This window comes from Xylocopa sonorina, chromosome 1 (assembly GCF_050948175.1).
Source record: "Xylocopa sonorina isolate GNS202 chromosome 1, iyXylSono1_principal, whole genome shotgun sequence".
NCBI lineage: Eukaryota > Metazoa > Arthropoda > Insecta > Hymenoptera > Apidae > Xylocopa > Xylocopa sonorina.
The window spans coordinates 5,388,361-5,405,831 of NC_135193.1; the positions used below are offsets into that span (position 1 = coordinate 5,388,361).

General features: G+C 40.2%; 1 protein-coding gene across 9 annotated transcripts in view; it reads left to right on the plus strand.

Annotated features, from left to right (window-relative positions):
• The window catches only part of Cask (peripheral plasma membrane protein CASK), a 159,136-nt gene extending 150,002 nt beyond the window's left edge, over nucleotides 1-9,134 (plus strand). For 6 of the 9 annotated variants that reach the window (XM_076895562.1, XM_076895580.1, XM_076895571.1 and 3 more), the window contains 7 exons: nucleotides 3,343-3,580; nucleotides 4,772-4,828; nucleotides 7,325-7,444; nucleotides 7,521-7,637; nucleotides 7,809-7,916; nucleotides 7,997-8,172; nucleotides 8,473-9,134. In XM_076895562.1, the coding sequence (XP_076751677.1) occupies nucleotides 3,343-3,580; nucleotides 4,772-4,828; nucleotides 7,325-7,444; nucleotides 7,521-7,637; nucleotides 7,809-7,916; nucleotides 7,997-8,172; nucleotides 8,473-8,652 (996 nt within the window). In that variant the 3' untranslated portion in view covers nucleotides 8,653-9,134. The remainder of the gene's footprint in view (nucleotides 1-3,342; nucleotides 3,581-4,771; nucleotides 4,829-7,324; nucleotides 7,445-7,520; nucleotides 7,638-7,808; nucleotides 7,917-7,996; nucleotides 8,173-8,472) is intronic. The other 3 variants (XM_076895598.1, XM_076895607.1, XM_076895623.1) reach the window with 1 other exon arrangement.
• Nucleotides 9,135-17,471: the final 8,337 nt, after the last annotated feature.

Below are 17,471 nucleotides of genomic sequence, written 5' to 3' on the forward strand. Positions count from 1 at the left end.
ACGTGTCGACGCGTAACTATGTTCAAAGAAACAGTTCCTTTCTCCCTTCCATAGAGTATCCGAATCACACGAGCCACACGAATCCTTCTTTTACTGCTAATGCAACGAAAGACTGTTAGAGCGAGCCTCGTAGTTACTGGGAGGCATAGATGATTGCGCGACCGTTAAACCATCACGTTAGATTTAGCCGTAGAGACTAAGAAGCCTGTATGAACATACTAACCACTTCTACTCCGATTCTGAAACATCGTTCCGCTCTATCTTACGTCTCACGCTTGATCCTCACTCTCCGTCCAATATTCGAACAGGAGAACTTCATCGAATTTTCGATTCACCTTTTTAGAAACGGCCAATAAATAATCATCAGCTCATAAATAACTGAATAAACATCGACTAAAAACGAGCATACCAGACTTTTAATAATTCGCGACACACCGTGCATCATTTTGTTCATATTTCATCGAGAATATTCCATAACTTTTTCATTTAATGTTAGTCAGCTTTCATTGTTGTTACGATGTTGTATTTTATTAAAGACCACCGATTGAACTGGTATTTCGTTTAACAAAAAAAATCTGCGGACATTTCAATCGGCTATACGAACCTTTTTAAATTGACAAAAGCCATGCATGATTCTACTCGAGTAGCTTCCGTTTGTTTATTGAATGACAATTGAGTCTACGCTGTTCGTGCATTTAAAATGCCCCATATTTTCCAGCCAACGCCGAACGTTGTTAAAAAAAAATAAAACTCGCTCGAGCTATGAAAAGACCTCTCCACCGACCGCCTCCCTCGACCAATCCAGCGCTTTAACGCTTCTCTCTCTCTCTCTTCGAAGAATGAAATTCAAAACGCTGCGTGCATTCGAGATAGACGAGATTCGTTCGCAGCGTAATTACCTAGACGAGCTCGACACGAATTTTGGGAAAAACGGTACCCGCGCTGAGCTGGTTCTCACAGAACACGAACCCTATCGCCACACCACGAAATCCTCTGAATCTCATTACGAATCGTCGCCGACATACTTTCGATCGCGAATGGTACGCGCGCAACACAGACGGCATTTTTATTGTCACTCAACCATTATCATTCTATTCCTCTTCCGTATGCCGTATATTTCTTACTCGCACATTATTTACGTAGAGCCCGGATGCATATTCTGCATATCGTGCATTTTCAAGCGTGTACGTGTCCGTATGTGGCGTGGGTGTGTGCGTGCCTCGGTGTGCTGTGTACGTACTGTGCAGCATCTAGTGCTTCAGCTTTATTGTCGGAGAAAAAAAAAGGGAATGAACGTACCGAAAAAAAAAATGAGACGAGTACCTTGTCTACGTACATGCATCGCTAGATGAACGATCGTTGCACTGATTTGAACCCTCTGTAACCAGAAATTTGCTCGCTTGTGTCGGAGCGAATGACAATTGATTGCGCTCCATTAATTCCAATAGCATCGCCAGCTTTTACGCCAAAGTACATTTGGTGAGAAAAAAAAAATGAAAGAAAAATGGTCGGATATTAAAGTAATTTGAGCTCTGCGAATATCCAGATATTTGGATTTAAATTGATCGGCGGTCTGTATACGCGGATATACTCGTAAGGTCTCGAATATCCATAAATCCGAGTACAAACATCCCGAGCAAGAGTGAAATTCGACTGGGACAATCGTATGGCTTAGCAACCCCCACGTTACGTCGCGTTACAGAGGGTTGACATGATTTTTTTAACGACAGCGAGATCGTACAGCTGTCGTTGAAATTTTTCATCCGAACCGCAGACGAGTGTACGCGTACAGAACGATAGCTTCCTAAGTCAATCGATCATTCTTGATCAGTGATAGACTTTCGAAACCAGCGATTCAATATTTTTTTTCTTCCAACGTATTGTTAACACCTTGCGAACTGATGCCGCGTGTCGTTAAGAAACGCTTTACGAACAGAGATTCATGCTTTCATCAACTGTATGAAAGCGAAATTTACAGAAGCATACAATCGTGTGTGCGGGTATTCATTCGTAGTCGTTAACTTTATTGTTTACCCCTGTTTCACTCGAGTAAAGTTAGAAAAGTTCGTACAGAAGTATTGTGATCTGCGAATAAAAATAAGAGGGAAGTATTTAATTTAAAAAATTGTTATTGAATTTGAGCATAATTTCAATAGCGCCAACAATTCGTATAAAGGGGTTAAACAAACACTGATATTCCCTTGCGCTTTTTTAATTTAATTTTCATTCGTCTGCGTGCAATTCAATTATTATCTACAGAATTCATGATAGAAAAATAATATTGATTGAAACAATGAAATGAAACGTAAAAATTCAGATGTAATTTCGTTGGTTCGTTAACAGAGAGTAAATAAATCTAGTTTCGTTCGACATTTTCTGCCGTATATAAAACATGTTCGTTCTATTTTCATTCGCAAATTGTACTACCGAAACGAGACAGTCCAGATCTATAAGACATGCAATTAACGATTACAATGACAACATGGATTAACGCACACGTATATTCAAGAATGTTCTTTTCGCTGTAGTTAAGAGAACGTACATACCCTCTTTCGTAAAGTGTATCCGATGCTTCAACGACGTGACTATCGATTCGTGCTACGCATCGATCGCTGGTTGCAATCCAAGCTGAAGGAGAAAGTCCCATTGAAAATGCCTACTTCTCGTTGCGCTTACTCGCTGTTAACAGTAACTATCGAATGCTATCGAAACGAGACCGAGAAAGAGATAGAGTCTACTCTCCGACCACGATAATTGCAACAACCATTGCCAGCGCGCTTACGTTTCTCGCATTCTCCGCTTATTTATTCGCAGCCACTCGTTTCCAATAGCTAGCTTAGCTAACGTAAGTAGCATCGACACAGCGATCGATACCGTACCCTGTAACGAACCCTCCGTCGACGCGTATCAGCCCAACTCGTAACTACCCCCGACGTGATTTCTCTAATAATCGAAATGGTTTCGGTGATCCGAGTGCGAAAATTGTGAAGTAACGCCTGCCCCTGATACTCTTCGCAGTATATACCATCACGAGAACAATTATTCTGCACCGTTAACGTTCTTTGTTTCCCCCCTGACCCCCCCAACCCCTGTTTTCCCGGGTCACAGTACGTTCGAACAAGTGCAGACCAGGGACGAGCAACCACGACGCGATCCACGCGGAAATGAAACTACCTTTTCCATCTGCTCGCGGCTGAGAGGAAAGTTTGCTCGTCCCTGGTACAAAGGACTATCGATGTCATTTCACCGATCTCATATAGGATCACTGATATACAGCAACCAATCAAAACGTCGTGGTAGAGACACCAGAAGAGTAACAGTCCGATCTTTCTGCAACGACAGATATTCGTTCGAGCGCAATTCGACTACGACCCGTTGGAGGACGAGCTGATACCGTGCGCGCAGGCTGGAATCGCGTTCAAGACCGGCGACATCCTGCAGATCATCAGCAAGGATGACCATTACTGGTGGCAGGCGCAGAAGGACAACGCGGCCGGTTCCGCGGGCCTGATACCTTCGCCTGAACTTCAGGAACGGCGTATCGCTTACATGGCAATGGAGAAGAACAAGCAAGAACAAGGTAACAGCTAAATGTATTACTCTTGATTAAGTTTTCGAACGAGTGCCGCGAACACTTTCTCAATTCGTCCACGGAGAACGAGAAACGAAATGTTTACAGGCAGTTGTGTCATTTTTCAAATTTACTCAGGAAGCAGCTGCGTGGGGAAATAATTGTTGTTCGATGTACGCAAATATTTTTCTCGACAGTATTATATAAATGTCGTATCGATGATGGTTCAATGTTATTTTCCAGAAACTTACTCGATCGTTTCGTACATGTTTCCAATTTGTTTGCGACTATTAAGTGTCTCGTATCGAGATCGAACTGCGAAGACCGAGAGAATTGGTCAGTCAAGAGCGGAGCCATTAAAAGTGAACGTAATTAGCTTTCGTAATACGATTACAGCAGGGAAAGAATACGTACCTCTCTTTTTTTCTTTTTTTTCCTTTTTTCATTCGTAACCCAGCGTCAAGAGCGAGTTCAGGTTAATCGTAGGTTCCAGCAGATCGCATTCTGTCTGATATTCAGAACGGAAAAGGGGAATTTCCGGCGCGCGTTACCATCGCCTTACCGATCCATTTTTAACCCTGTCACGTTTGATTCTCCGATTAATATCCACTACTCTCGCTACTGTCATGAAACGAATGTGCTGGTGAACACGATGTCATGTATATGTTGTTAGATGTGCGCAGGTTTTCAATGGAGCATGTAGTATCGTTCGATGTCAGTCATGTCTATCGCGTGATACGGATTCACGAGAAACCTGCCAAGTTCATTCTCTACGTTTCTTTCTTTTCTCTCCCACCTCACTCTTTCTCCCTTCCCTTCGACGAGGAACGAGTGATTACGGAAGTCGATTGTTGATGATTCATCGCGCGTGATTACGGATAACGAGATTGTTAATTCGACGAGCCCACGACTCGAGCAACTCTCCGTAGAATCGATTAAACAGAGTAGATTAACTTCCTCGCGTTGAATCGTCCTGCCGCTTTTTATGAGACGTAACGGATTACACTAACGAATCAGTACAACAAGTAAATGAAAGCCTGCGAGAGACTGCAGACTCAAAGCGTAGAAGGTACTTGCTAAAAGATACGATGAAAACATTCGATCGACGAAATGATCCGTTAACGCGAACTGGATGATAGGTCGATAAGAAATACATTAGCTACAGTGATACAGCTGTTGTTGTGTGTTGTGCGGGGCTAGATGCTGAAGGAGAAGGAGGATGTTCTTCTCACACCGAAGGGTGCGACGGTTCGACAGGTATGACTCTGCCTTCAGATAGACAACGCGTAGGGTCACAGTAGAACCGTGTAGTCCGCATGAAATACAAAGTGTACTCGTTCCGTGCTTTCAACACACGCATCAATTTGACGAGGGTGGAAACGAACACACTTTTTCGGGGTGATTAGCTTCGAAGACCGAGCTGCCGCGGCGTTTCGCAGGCGAGGCGAACGATTTCGAGCCTGCCGGATACGATTCACCGTGAATCGGAAATCCCTGCAACAGATTTTTTACATGTAACGCGATTATCTTCTTCCATGCGCATATATCAAATCATTCGATGCACCTCATCGTCACGATCTGTCGAATATCACGCGCAAAAGCTAACATTAATTGTGCGTTCGCTCTAAATCTTTTATTTAGTTTCTTTTTTTTTTTTTAAGAAATCACCGTCCTACTGATTGTACTATCAATTTGATTTATCGAACACTATGTATTCTAAGAGTACAAGTTAATGAAACGAAAGCTGTGTAGTAGAAGTATGATAAAGGAGATATTTATATATTGTTTAACAAATTTGTGTTCGATCTTGCTTCTCTTTAAATATGTATATGTGTGTATATTAATCAGTAAGCTTCTCTTCGATTCCTGCCACTCGTATATAATTGCTAGACTGACATGTAGTTCAAGGAAACCCTGTATTTAACATGTAATTAAAGATCCCAGGCGTTTCGTAACTATCAATATGATTTGCGGGATGCGTAGTATCATAAAAAAGTGTTTTGTTCAAGTAAATTAGAATTTTAAATCGATAGATCACGTATTATTATAATACATGGAAAGTAGCTTAGTTACATAGTTTCTCATCTAACATCTGTGTATATACCTACAGTGACTTAGCTGAAAATCTTTTCAAGTCATTCTTAAAGAATAGGTAATTAACAGAACACGTATCACGCAACATTTTCGACGACGATCACGTTACCAATACGCATTCGTAAGCTGAATTATTATGTAGGGTAATACGAACACTTTGCTCCACGAAGTTTTGAGAAAATAATACATATTTCCCTCACCTTTTTTATTTATTTTTTTTTTTAGTTTCATACTTTATACACAGTGAGTTACTCTACGTAATACAGAACATGCTTTCGCGCGGCGTGCTTCAGATGCATGCTTCCGCTAAACGTTTCACGCACTTACGCTTGTACGCACGACACCACTCGCAAGCACATCGTCGCAGCATCATTATGTTGAGATATTGAACGTGAAATTTCCGTACGATCCAATTTCGTGCGTGATCTATAATATTGTTCGACGAACGTAAAAATGTCTAAATTGTCAGCACTGCGACCATTATCGAGTCGAAACGAATTAATTCGAATTATTGACCAAGTTACACGACCGATCTACTTTTGACGAGTCGAGATCATCCAATCGAACTTAGGTCAGAATTACCTCTGTCTGAAGACCGTTCAAGCTCGCCATAATCGTGCTCCGATCGTAACACACGATTTTCAAGATTTCACAGACACGAACTACCCGAAGATACGCCCTTACATTTCTATCTTGTGACCTGCTGGAACACCCGTCTCAGTGGGGATCCCACGCCCTCCTTTATGGTTATGGCTTCTATGTAAACTGGCTGATTGAATGAAATCTCTTTACCATTAGAGAGAATACGCTTACACAATGGTTGACATGGTTGATTACCGAAGTAGTTTCTTCACTTCTATTGCGCGTTAAATGCTAACTGTGTCGAAACTGTTCGAGGAGGATGCTGACTAGCCGTATAGACCGCTGAGTGTTACGATTACTGCCTCTACCACACGTTTACACTATCAGCGAAATTCAAGGAACGTGCGTTTTATGAATGGCAATAGCAGTTGACACGAGTTACTTCTACTTTTCTCTTACTTTCGTCTCGAAACGTTTACGAAGTAATTTTCTGTATCGTCGCTCATGTATCGTCTGCCCCGTTGGGGCCGCTGTCTTTGTCCTATGCAGGTTGTTTAATTACACGATCGTTTAATGCGCCACGTTATTATTTTAAAACGCATACTGTATGCATTGGAATTAAATTTTCTTGGAAATGTTGACCTGTTTCTTTATACGGTGTCTTGTTATACATGTAAGAACGTATATTATCAAGCAGCCTGCATATTTACAGTTCTCTCTAGAGTTGGAAATATTTCGAGGAATTCTTTTATAAGATGATTATCTGATTAAAATAAATCGTACAACGATAAATTTAATATATCCTCTTTAATTCGTAAAAATATTAGAGATTATACTATTTGAAATATAATATGTATAATGTAGCTGTGGATGGATAAAATGTGGATTCTATAAATCAAATATGTCCACTTATTAGTTATGCTCTTTCGCGAGAAACATAGCCTGCAAACTCTACAGGGAATTGATTTGTCACAAAGGAACCAGAAATTACTGTTTCACAGGATACACAATTTCAAGCGATTCTGTGTAAGCATATTTAGCCTGGGTGTGGCATTAATCAATTTGTTGAATTTCCAGTGAATTGCTCAATATTCGGCCGGAAAAAGAAGCAGTACAAGGATAAGTATCTCGCGAAACACAACGCGGTCTTTGACCAGCTGGATCTGGTCACCTACGAGGAGGTCGTTAAGCTTCCGTGTAAGTGTTCTATAGTCTGCTTTTACAGGTATCGAACGTTCCACTCACACTAATCGATACGATACTTTTCCTGCAGATCCTGCATTCCAGCGGAAAACGTTAGTGTTACTAGGGGCTCATGGCGTTGGTCGTCGACAGATAAAGAATACCATTATCGCTAAGCATCCCGATAAATATGCCTATCCTATTCCACGTAAGTACAGAAGCTTCTTAGTTTAACTTAAATCCATAAAATTGTACCATTACGCTACCTGAAATTCTTACTGGTTGTACCCTATTCGAAGTAGAAGCACCATTAGTGCTGCATTAAGTAATTAAACTATAACGAAGGAAGGTGAAACGTCAAATTTATGTAATGTTTCAGATACAACGAGGTCTCCACGGAACGACGAGGAGAACGGTCGCAATTATTATTTCGTATCGCACGATGAAATGATGGCCGACATTGATGCCAATGAATACCTCGAATACGGTAAATATGAACATCGATTCAATTGGTCATCAATGGAGAATCGAGATAGAACTGCTAATTAACCTAGCGTTTCGCAACAGGCACCCACGAAAACGCCATGTACGGAACGAAGCTCGACACCATCCGGAAAATTCACGAAGAGGGTAAAGTGGCCATACTGGACGTCGAGCCCCAAGCCTTGAAGGTGCTACGCACTGCAGAGTTCGCGCCTTACGTCGTTTTCATCGCTGCTCCGGTATTCCAAAATATAACCGATGTAAGTAACGAGCATCGATCGTTAGCAACCACCTCCCGTGGGAATCAGGCTAACTACCCTGCTGGGATTAACTAATTGAACGATTAATCGACCGTTGACGAGGTTACGGAACTTCAACGCTTCCGTTTAATTGAATTTACCGGAATAAATATGCTGCCTTGGGGTTATTCGGATAACGCGAGAAATATCGCTTAACCGCAGAAATGAAGAAGATACCTACGTAAACGTACGACGTAGACGTCGACGTACGCTCTGTAAAATTATCAAGGGGATTGAGACGATCTTCTGCGATTGTTTCAGTGCGACGGAAGCCTGGAGAGACTGGCGAAAGAGTCGGATTCGCTGAAGCAAGCGTACGGCCACTTCTTCGACCTGACCATCGTGAACAACGAGATCGACGAGACGATCGTGCAATTAGAAGCAGCCATCGAACGGGTTCACACGACACCGCAATGGGTGCCCGTGTCCTGGGTCTACTGACAGCGAACCTCGCCAATTCGTCAAATCACCAACTGCAACGGCTCGTCGAATGTGAAACAGTGATCATCGAAACGCGATCCACCGAACGACCGGTCCGTTTGCGATCGCTTCGTCGCGGCCACCGTGGTCCACGCGACGTCGTAACGCCCGGGTACGAATGCGCGGTGCCCGCCGGAAATGACAGTCGTAGCCGATCGGGACAGACAGGCGCGTACAAGAAACACGTCGGACCAATCGAACGAACGAATTTCCCGTCAATTCTTCGATTGTTCTACAGCACGATATCGACTGGAATTGCGTGGCTCTGGCCGTGTGTTCATCGACTATTTTCATTACTATTCAATTCTTCTTACCACTTATTATTGGACCGTGGTTATTGGTATCTTCGCGGGGAGAGGCAAAGAGATGAAACTGTCAACGTTTATTCCCGGGGCGCAGAATACGACAATCAAAAAGAAAGAAAAAAGAAAAAAAAAGATACAGAAACAGAGACACGTGCATAAAATACATTTCGATTTCGACGTACAACCTCCCATAGGACTGTATAATTGCTTGCTCGATAAATATAAGCAATACAATTCCGCGTATGCCTCGACGTATCGTCCCTCGGTTAATAATCGATTAAACGAGTCGTGATTAACGCAACGGAGTTCATTTTTCTCACGATTATATATCGATTACGTAGTTACTCTCTCTCTCTCTTTCTCTCTTCGCGGCTTCTCGCTCCGATCTCATTTCCCCGCTGCCTGTCTCTGCGTTCCGTGTTCCTTGTTTCTTGCATTTCTTCACCAGACATTCCTCGTGCCGCTTTAGTGCCGCGCAACACGAATTTATCGCTAGTTTCGTCAGTCTGTGCGATCTGTACGTAGCGATACAAAACGGGTAACCGACTCGGATAATTATCGAAACTAGATCGAGCAACACCAACGGTTCGCGTACGAAAGAATCAAAGACATTGAAGAGGATCAAAATGGGGAACGGTCGTTCGAACTGTTCGTGAATGTTGACCGAGTGAACACGCTTCTACCGTTCTTGGAAAAGGGAAATCTGTCAATCGACTATCCGTAACCTGTAATTGCCTCCTATCGTACTCTCTTATAACTATTTACATGAGACGAGAAAAAAAAAATTGCTAGGACCGCGCTGTCCGATAGTCCGCCGCCGCTATCCCACCGTAAATAGTCAATCTTCGTCTGTTCAAGTTGAAAGGAAAACCGGACTATCGACGGCTAGTCGCTTATCTGTAACTTTAAGCAGTAGAGAAACTTCGCCGATTTCGTCTAGTACTTCTAACATCTAACATAGACATGAGCAAACCTAGCCCGTGCGTTGGCATGCCTCTCTACCTCCACGGCTGGTGTTGTCTGTGCCGACAGAAGTGGTGTTCGTACGAAGAAGGATCGTGACGGTGAATATTTGAACTCAGGAGCAGCCTAAATTAAGCTAAGTACACGCTAAGCTACTAACTTTTTAACCGCAGAACGGGGCTGTAGGGGTAAAGCCACGACTGATGTACACGCGTCTGTCGCGTATTTCTGTCGGCCATTTTGGCACACGATCAATCAGAGCTGTGAAAGTTCTAGTTTCTCCAAAGAATAGAGGGGAAGATGGTCTCGAGCTGTCTACACATTGGTCACTTTAAACGCAACGCATGGTGGTAGATAAATACAATTGGTGAACGGAAAGTGTGCAGTGTGTGCTCAGCACGACTCATTACAGCGTTCTCGCCATCGCTCTGGCTGAAAATGTAGCCCGCACGGGCAAAGACTGCCCATGTCTGATCTAAGAGGAGTTCATCTGTTGTCGCGAGACCTCGCGATGAACCTTCGTACATTAAATGCGCGAGTGCTGTTCTTCTTTAGCCGCATCGTTTTCCTTTCCGTGTCCTGACTCGAGCATTTCGGTTCGTTTCCGAGACCCTTCCGCGCTGCATTTGATCTGTCCGCCGACTCTAAGACGTTGAACCATGCGCGTCTTCGTTCAGTCGTTGTTCCCACCCCGTCTTTACCCCTTTCCGTTCTTCTCGAGCGAACTCGAGGGCCATCGCGCAGTTCATCGAATTTCATCGATCGATGCGCGCAATCTACGATTACTTCTTTTTTGTTTCGGATCGTGCGCATCGAGTGATACGTCTTAGACGCGGGGCTGATTACGTCAAGCCGAATTTCCACCTGATTACGTTAACACACGAGACACATGTACACACACTGTCAACTGTAATATCACTCGGTTCGCATTGCACCCTCGTACAAAGCGCATAATCGAATGACGAAGTGACAGAAGACGCGGTTTACTATACGATATTTATAAAACACGTAAACTCCTAGATAGTCTACCAACTATACGAAATAATACTAAACACCGTCTCGCAATTAAAGAAGAAAGGATAAAAGGAAACATTTAGGGGACACGTACACACAGACACACGCGCGCGCGAATACGAAGAAGACACGAGAGATACAGGCAGACATTACAGACACACGCGCGAGTACACGTAGACGCTTACAGAACATAACGGATATATACATACATACGCCAACCATGTACACGACGTGTATGTACGTATACGTAGAGACACGGACACATAGACAGAAGTACGAATACGTTCACGAATAAGTAACGCGGATTCACGAGAAACAGATGTAACGGCTAGATAATTAATTACGAGCGATTCAATAAATTAATTGTGTAACTAATTAATACTAAATTACTAGGAGACTAATAGGAAATTTGCATATGCAGCCCGTAGAGCGAAGGAGTGAATGCGAGTACGTACGGGGTATGGTGTGAATCTCTTGCATTCGCTATCTGCGTTGTGATCGACTCTCACGCGGCTTTGTTCAGAACTTGTTCAATTACAGCTCAACTACTTATAAAGATCTCGAGAGGAAACATACGCACACGGACACATGCAACAGCACACATGTACATGCATACTAAACATGATTATATATATATATATTTACATGAATACATACGACACTTGTACACATAGGTTTTACTACGTTCTACCTATTCGACACACAATATTAGCCATCGAGCGTGTAATTATCCTTTATTAATCGCGATACTTCGACGATAGAGCTGTACGAAATAAAAAAAAAAAGAAGGAAGAAATGCTACCGATGCGTCGTATACTTTCTATCGGTGTGCTAGTTCTACTGTGCGTAGAACGGCTGCGAGATGTCGACAACATTTTCCTTTTTTTTTCTTTTTTTTTTCTTTCTTTTCTCTTCTAACAGCAGATCCACCTCATACACGCGAAGACACAAGTCTGAAACAGTTTAACGAAGGGGAAAAAAAAAGAAAAACGACGAAACGATACGTCGCGTGAAACTTCAAGCGAAACTCGTGTTGGTATGATCGTTTAGTGTGAGTGAGAAACTATCGAGACGCAAGAGAAACGAATCTTAAGTGATTTTGTAATATTTCTTATAAGTTGTAGCTGCCATATCCAGTAAAATTAAGTACTACGTGCGCTGGGTGATTAATCTGACGACGACTGTTACGATAACGATTCTAATGGTGATGTTGGTAGTGGTAACGATAATGATGATCGTAACGATACTACCGTGCTCCTGCAAGTGTGTGTCCGCGACTTTGGATGAGTTACGCTAAAATGTTGAAAGACGACGGGTCTAAAGAAAACAATAACAGTTCATTACAATTATGTAATTATAAATAAGAAAAAGAGACGAAGAGTATTATAACACGTTGTTAATTGAATTAATAAAACTAGCCCAAAGTGTCTAAGGAGCTTTTGTTTCGTCACCCTTTAACGATCAGATCGAAATAGTGGAACATTTTTACGCAAGCGGGCGAATAGCCATGGCTACAGATATAATATTACACTGAAGAAGTATACATTGCAGAAGTAGAAGGGAAGAATTCAAGAAAAAGAAGACTCGATATATTAAATGTCAACCACAATTTCAAATCGAAATAGAGGGTGCTGTAACGGTGCAGTGTCCATATGTGAGCCATCCCTGTCACTCAAGAGACCTAAAATACTCCCTGCACCCGGGACAAGCCAAAAATTTCCTCGCCCCTGTACGACTTCAAGGCAAAAAGAAAGTTAATTCCCTAATTTTTTTATGCACTGGTCGACACTTAGGATAGTAAAATGGTCGTTACAAATTTTCTACGGAAAGCCGCCTTTAGGATTAAAAATATAATTAACCCTTTATGCGCTATGAACCCATATATAGGTACCCACACTACCATTCAATCTGAGCTATGAACACATATATGCGAACACGTTTAACATCGCACTAAATACTGCAAAAATAACTGGAAATACTGCAAAATCTAGAACAGAGATGTACAAGATATGTGAAATCATAACATAGGTTAATAGATTACACAAAAAATACATCCAATGAAATACACACAATGAAATATTTAAATATCAATTACAAAATCAACGTTAAATGAAGGTTGTAAAAATCAGAGGGTATCTATCCGTAAAAAAAATAACTACATTATTCTGTAATATTTTATGACAAACGCTCGATCAGCGAAAATATGAAACGGAGAATTGAAGAAATGAATGCAATCTATCGTCTCTCGTTATTATAGTTATTAATACCGTGAATGAAGTATTCTTTCTTTTCCGTGTCATCAGTTTATTATAACGTCAAACAAAGAATACTTCAAAATTAATCGCGGTAAATGTTTCAATATACTTGGAATAATAATTTATTAAAACATAGACTAGGAAAATTAATCGCGACAGGAGCCATATTGTCGCGACGGGAGCCATATTGTCGCGACAGGAGCCATATTGTCGCAACACTAATACGCGGGGTGTGTCATAAAAAAGCAATGGCGCGAGCAGCCACTTCAGGGCGCTTTTCTTAATTCGCAACGCTAATTTATACACCCATAATTTAACTACGCGACACTAATAAAAAGATATTAAAACAGTGATCTGCATAGGTGCAATGTCACCACGGTGCAATGTAGCCCTTTGGCTACTGTGATGACTCTATGCAAGATCATACTTTTACGGCGAATGTGAATTTTATTGTAATTGGTACCTCTGTCGTCATTCAGAATAAATTTGGTACCATTTATAAGTAATAGTTAATTGTTTCTATGGAAACGACGCACTTCCACGGCCTAATCGTACACACACACAACGTGGAAGATACGTCGTGCACGATACACTAGCACGTCAGTCGCGAAAAAACACACATCATTAGTTATTATATAATCATCGTGCTCATCGCCTTTTCCCCACCCAAGTAGCACCTGGGCACGTGAATGGGGTCCTGGCAATGAACACGGAAAGGGTTAAACCTGAAAATCCTGATCTAAATATAATGATTAGTGATTAATCGCCTATTATTTTTCATATTTCTTTTCTAATCCATTTCTATTACTCTTTAAATCTACTCAGAACTCTACTCATTTTATAATCTATTCAGACCTCTACTTTACTCATTTTTTCAAATACTAATATTCTAAAAGCAAAATGGTCATTGAAAATTTATTTATTGATAGCTATTACACTGCATAGAGGCGTAAAGAATTCTACTTTCAATCCTAACTCAAACATGATCTGCACATGATCTTAGAAATGATCAAGTGAAAAATACGAGATTGCCGCTACAGCCACCAGCGTGGTTGACGCATTTTCGCGTCCGCTAAAATGGTTAACGTGACCAGAATGTAATCGAGTAAAATTCCACACACGGCCTCCTATGAGGCAGAAATTGAGATACGCTCAATTAGCGCGCCACGAACCCCTAAGCGAAATTCGAAGCTACCAATACCCTTGATGAGGGTGGCGGGCTCCCTCATCTGCCCTTCGGAATAGCCGAGGGCCTTACGGACGGGGCAGGGCGCCCATACTGGGACGCGAATATCGGCAATGATAAACTACTTTAAGTCTATGCAGTGCAAAAATTAAGTACCAATTATTAAATATTGATCGAGACATGAAAAAGGAGCTTCACAATTCATTTTAATATTATAATGATTATTTGGTATCAGAATTTCAAGCATATTCAATATTCTTAATTAGTGGATTATATTATATGCTATAAATATTCAACATAGCTTGTGAGAATGATTATTGAACAAATAACTCATTATTTGTTACATACATCATGTGTTCATAATTAATTATATATAAAATGTTACCATATGATCAATAATAAGGTAATATAAATTTATGCCATACGTTCTCATCGAGTTCTTACAGTCTTTGCATCACACCTCTTTCAATAATAATAATAATGTTCGTTGCTCATTATATCCATCCCTTGAAAGACATAATTGTTTAAAAATCTGTAACAGAACGAAACAAAACAATTAGAATAAATATACAAAGGTAAAATTAGTTATATTAACATTTTATAGTAAACAAGTTTATAAATCATATTTTCGAAATTCAAACAGAGTCTATAGACAACTATGGACAATGAAACGCATAATAAGAAGAAAAGTAAGAAGAAAATTCAAAGATAAATTCATATTTATAATGATAATATTCAATAAATAGTTAATCGAGTATGCAATGATTAAATAAAGTTAGTAATAGAACAAAAGTATAACAGAATTATAATTGATAATACTACGCAGTTGATAAGCAAGCTTGTGAACGTACCTCGAATGTAGAAACGTGCCTCGAAAAGTTATATCGACAGCAGCGAACAACATACGTCTTGCCGCCAGTAGAGGACGACGCGAACTGACTACCGGTACCACTCACCGCATGTACCGGAAGCGACCGAACGAGCGCGAAGACGTTCGAACGAGACCGAAGGCGCTCGAACGTAATTTCTTAACTACGTTTCTACGTTTCATTCTGTGGCCTTGGTATTTCGCTATCTGCTTCAACTATAAACAAATCAGCCAATTGAAGATCTACTACGAAAGACACGTCTCGAAAATACGAGTTCCAGGAAAATTCTCGTGTGTATTTTTCTGAGAAAAGTACGCACTATTGTGTTATGGTATACATTGTCCTAGATAATTTGCACAGAAAAATTTGTACTGTCCTACAAATATATATCTACGTGTAGAACACGTATGACATGTATAATATTTCACTCTACATATTATTTTATTATCTATACAATGTTAAGTACTACATTATATACTGAAATACTCAAATTCGTGTCGTAAAAAGGAATTTAAAGCAATAAATCTCTTTCGTGGCAAAACTCAACTATCAGAAGATAGAATGTACTGAAATAGTCGAATTCTTGTTGTAAGAACAAAATTATTGTAATAAATCTCTTTCGATGCAAAATTGAACAATTGGAAGGAAGGAATATTATTTATATGGTGTTAATTACGAATATTGTAGAATATTATGTACTGAAATAATTGAAGTCTTGTCATTGGAACGAAATTATTGCAATAAATCCCTTTCTTTCGAGGCAAAATTCAACTATCGCAAGGAAGGAATATTTCAACTTACATTTCTTCATATTTTGTTGGAAATTTACATCACGAACTAGCACAATACGTTCTCCAAGCTATACTTTCGCACATTTTTTTTAAATTTAGCTCCTCAAACACGTTCTATCTAACTTAAAAATGTCAAAATTTAGGAACGGTGAAAAAGAGATGCTATCGGCACGAAAGCTTGGACTAGTCTAGAAGAACTTTGTAAGCTTGAACGTAATTATATATAAAAAAGTACTCTGTATATCAAAGTGTAATAATATAGCAAGATTTCAATAATTTTAGTCATTAAACTCAAAATATTACTTATATGTACGTATTTTACGTACTTATATATATGTACGTAAAATTTTAACTTTCCTACTTTTCGGAAAGAGATGTCGAATATTTGCGGAAAAAATTATAAATTCAGGTAGTTTCCAAGTTATTCTTTCTCATTTTAACATTTACGACATTCAAAACACAATTTAATACGATATATAAAAGATATTTATCTAATTTTAACAATAAGTAAGTCAAACAGCAATTTTTCGTTTAACAAAACTCGATAATTACTATTAATTCGATTATTTGCTACAAATAATTATGTTATAAGAGCATATATGTACATTTAATTTACATAAAATTACTTATAAAGACCATATTGCAATTACTGATCTTCCGAATGGTGGAGGTCCATTCTGGGATTGCTGATCTTCCGGTTGGTGAAGGATCATTCTGCGATTGCTGATCTTCGCGGTGGTGGAGGACCTCGACTGATAGTGGAGGACCATTCAAAACATCTTAACGATAGCTTATGACAACACATAGAGAATACATATATGTAATAAAGAGTGGCTGGAATTAAGATTCCAGAGATGGATCTTAATTAGAATATTATTTAGAATAAGATATATATAACTTCAATATGTGTAAAATATATGAGTAGTTGTATATAATATATGTACTACTGCAGTAAATTGCTAAGAGCATAAACTTAAAAAACAAATATCAAAATTAATCAATTGTGAACTATTATCGTATAATGACGTAATTGCGTTAACGGGATGAAGGATGGGGAGTACAGACTGCGAGAAGGTATAAAAGGCCGGGTAGTCCGTAGAATAAGCTTTTTGTGAGCCTGAACGTCGAGATGGAAGGGTCTATGGTTGAATGGGATGTATGAGTCTAAACGTACTGGTGGAGTTGTTTCTGGTGGAGGTGCTTCTGCTGAACAAGTCAAGGGTGGAGGCGCTTCTGGAGAACAAGCCAAGGGTGGAGGCGCCTGGGGTGGTAGGACTGGTGGCTGGTGAGTGAACAATTTTAGGATTTAAGTAGTTTCTGGTGGGTGTAATTACAATTTCAAGGGATGTATGACGTAGACGCTATTATACACACAAATTTGAAATAAATTTTAATTA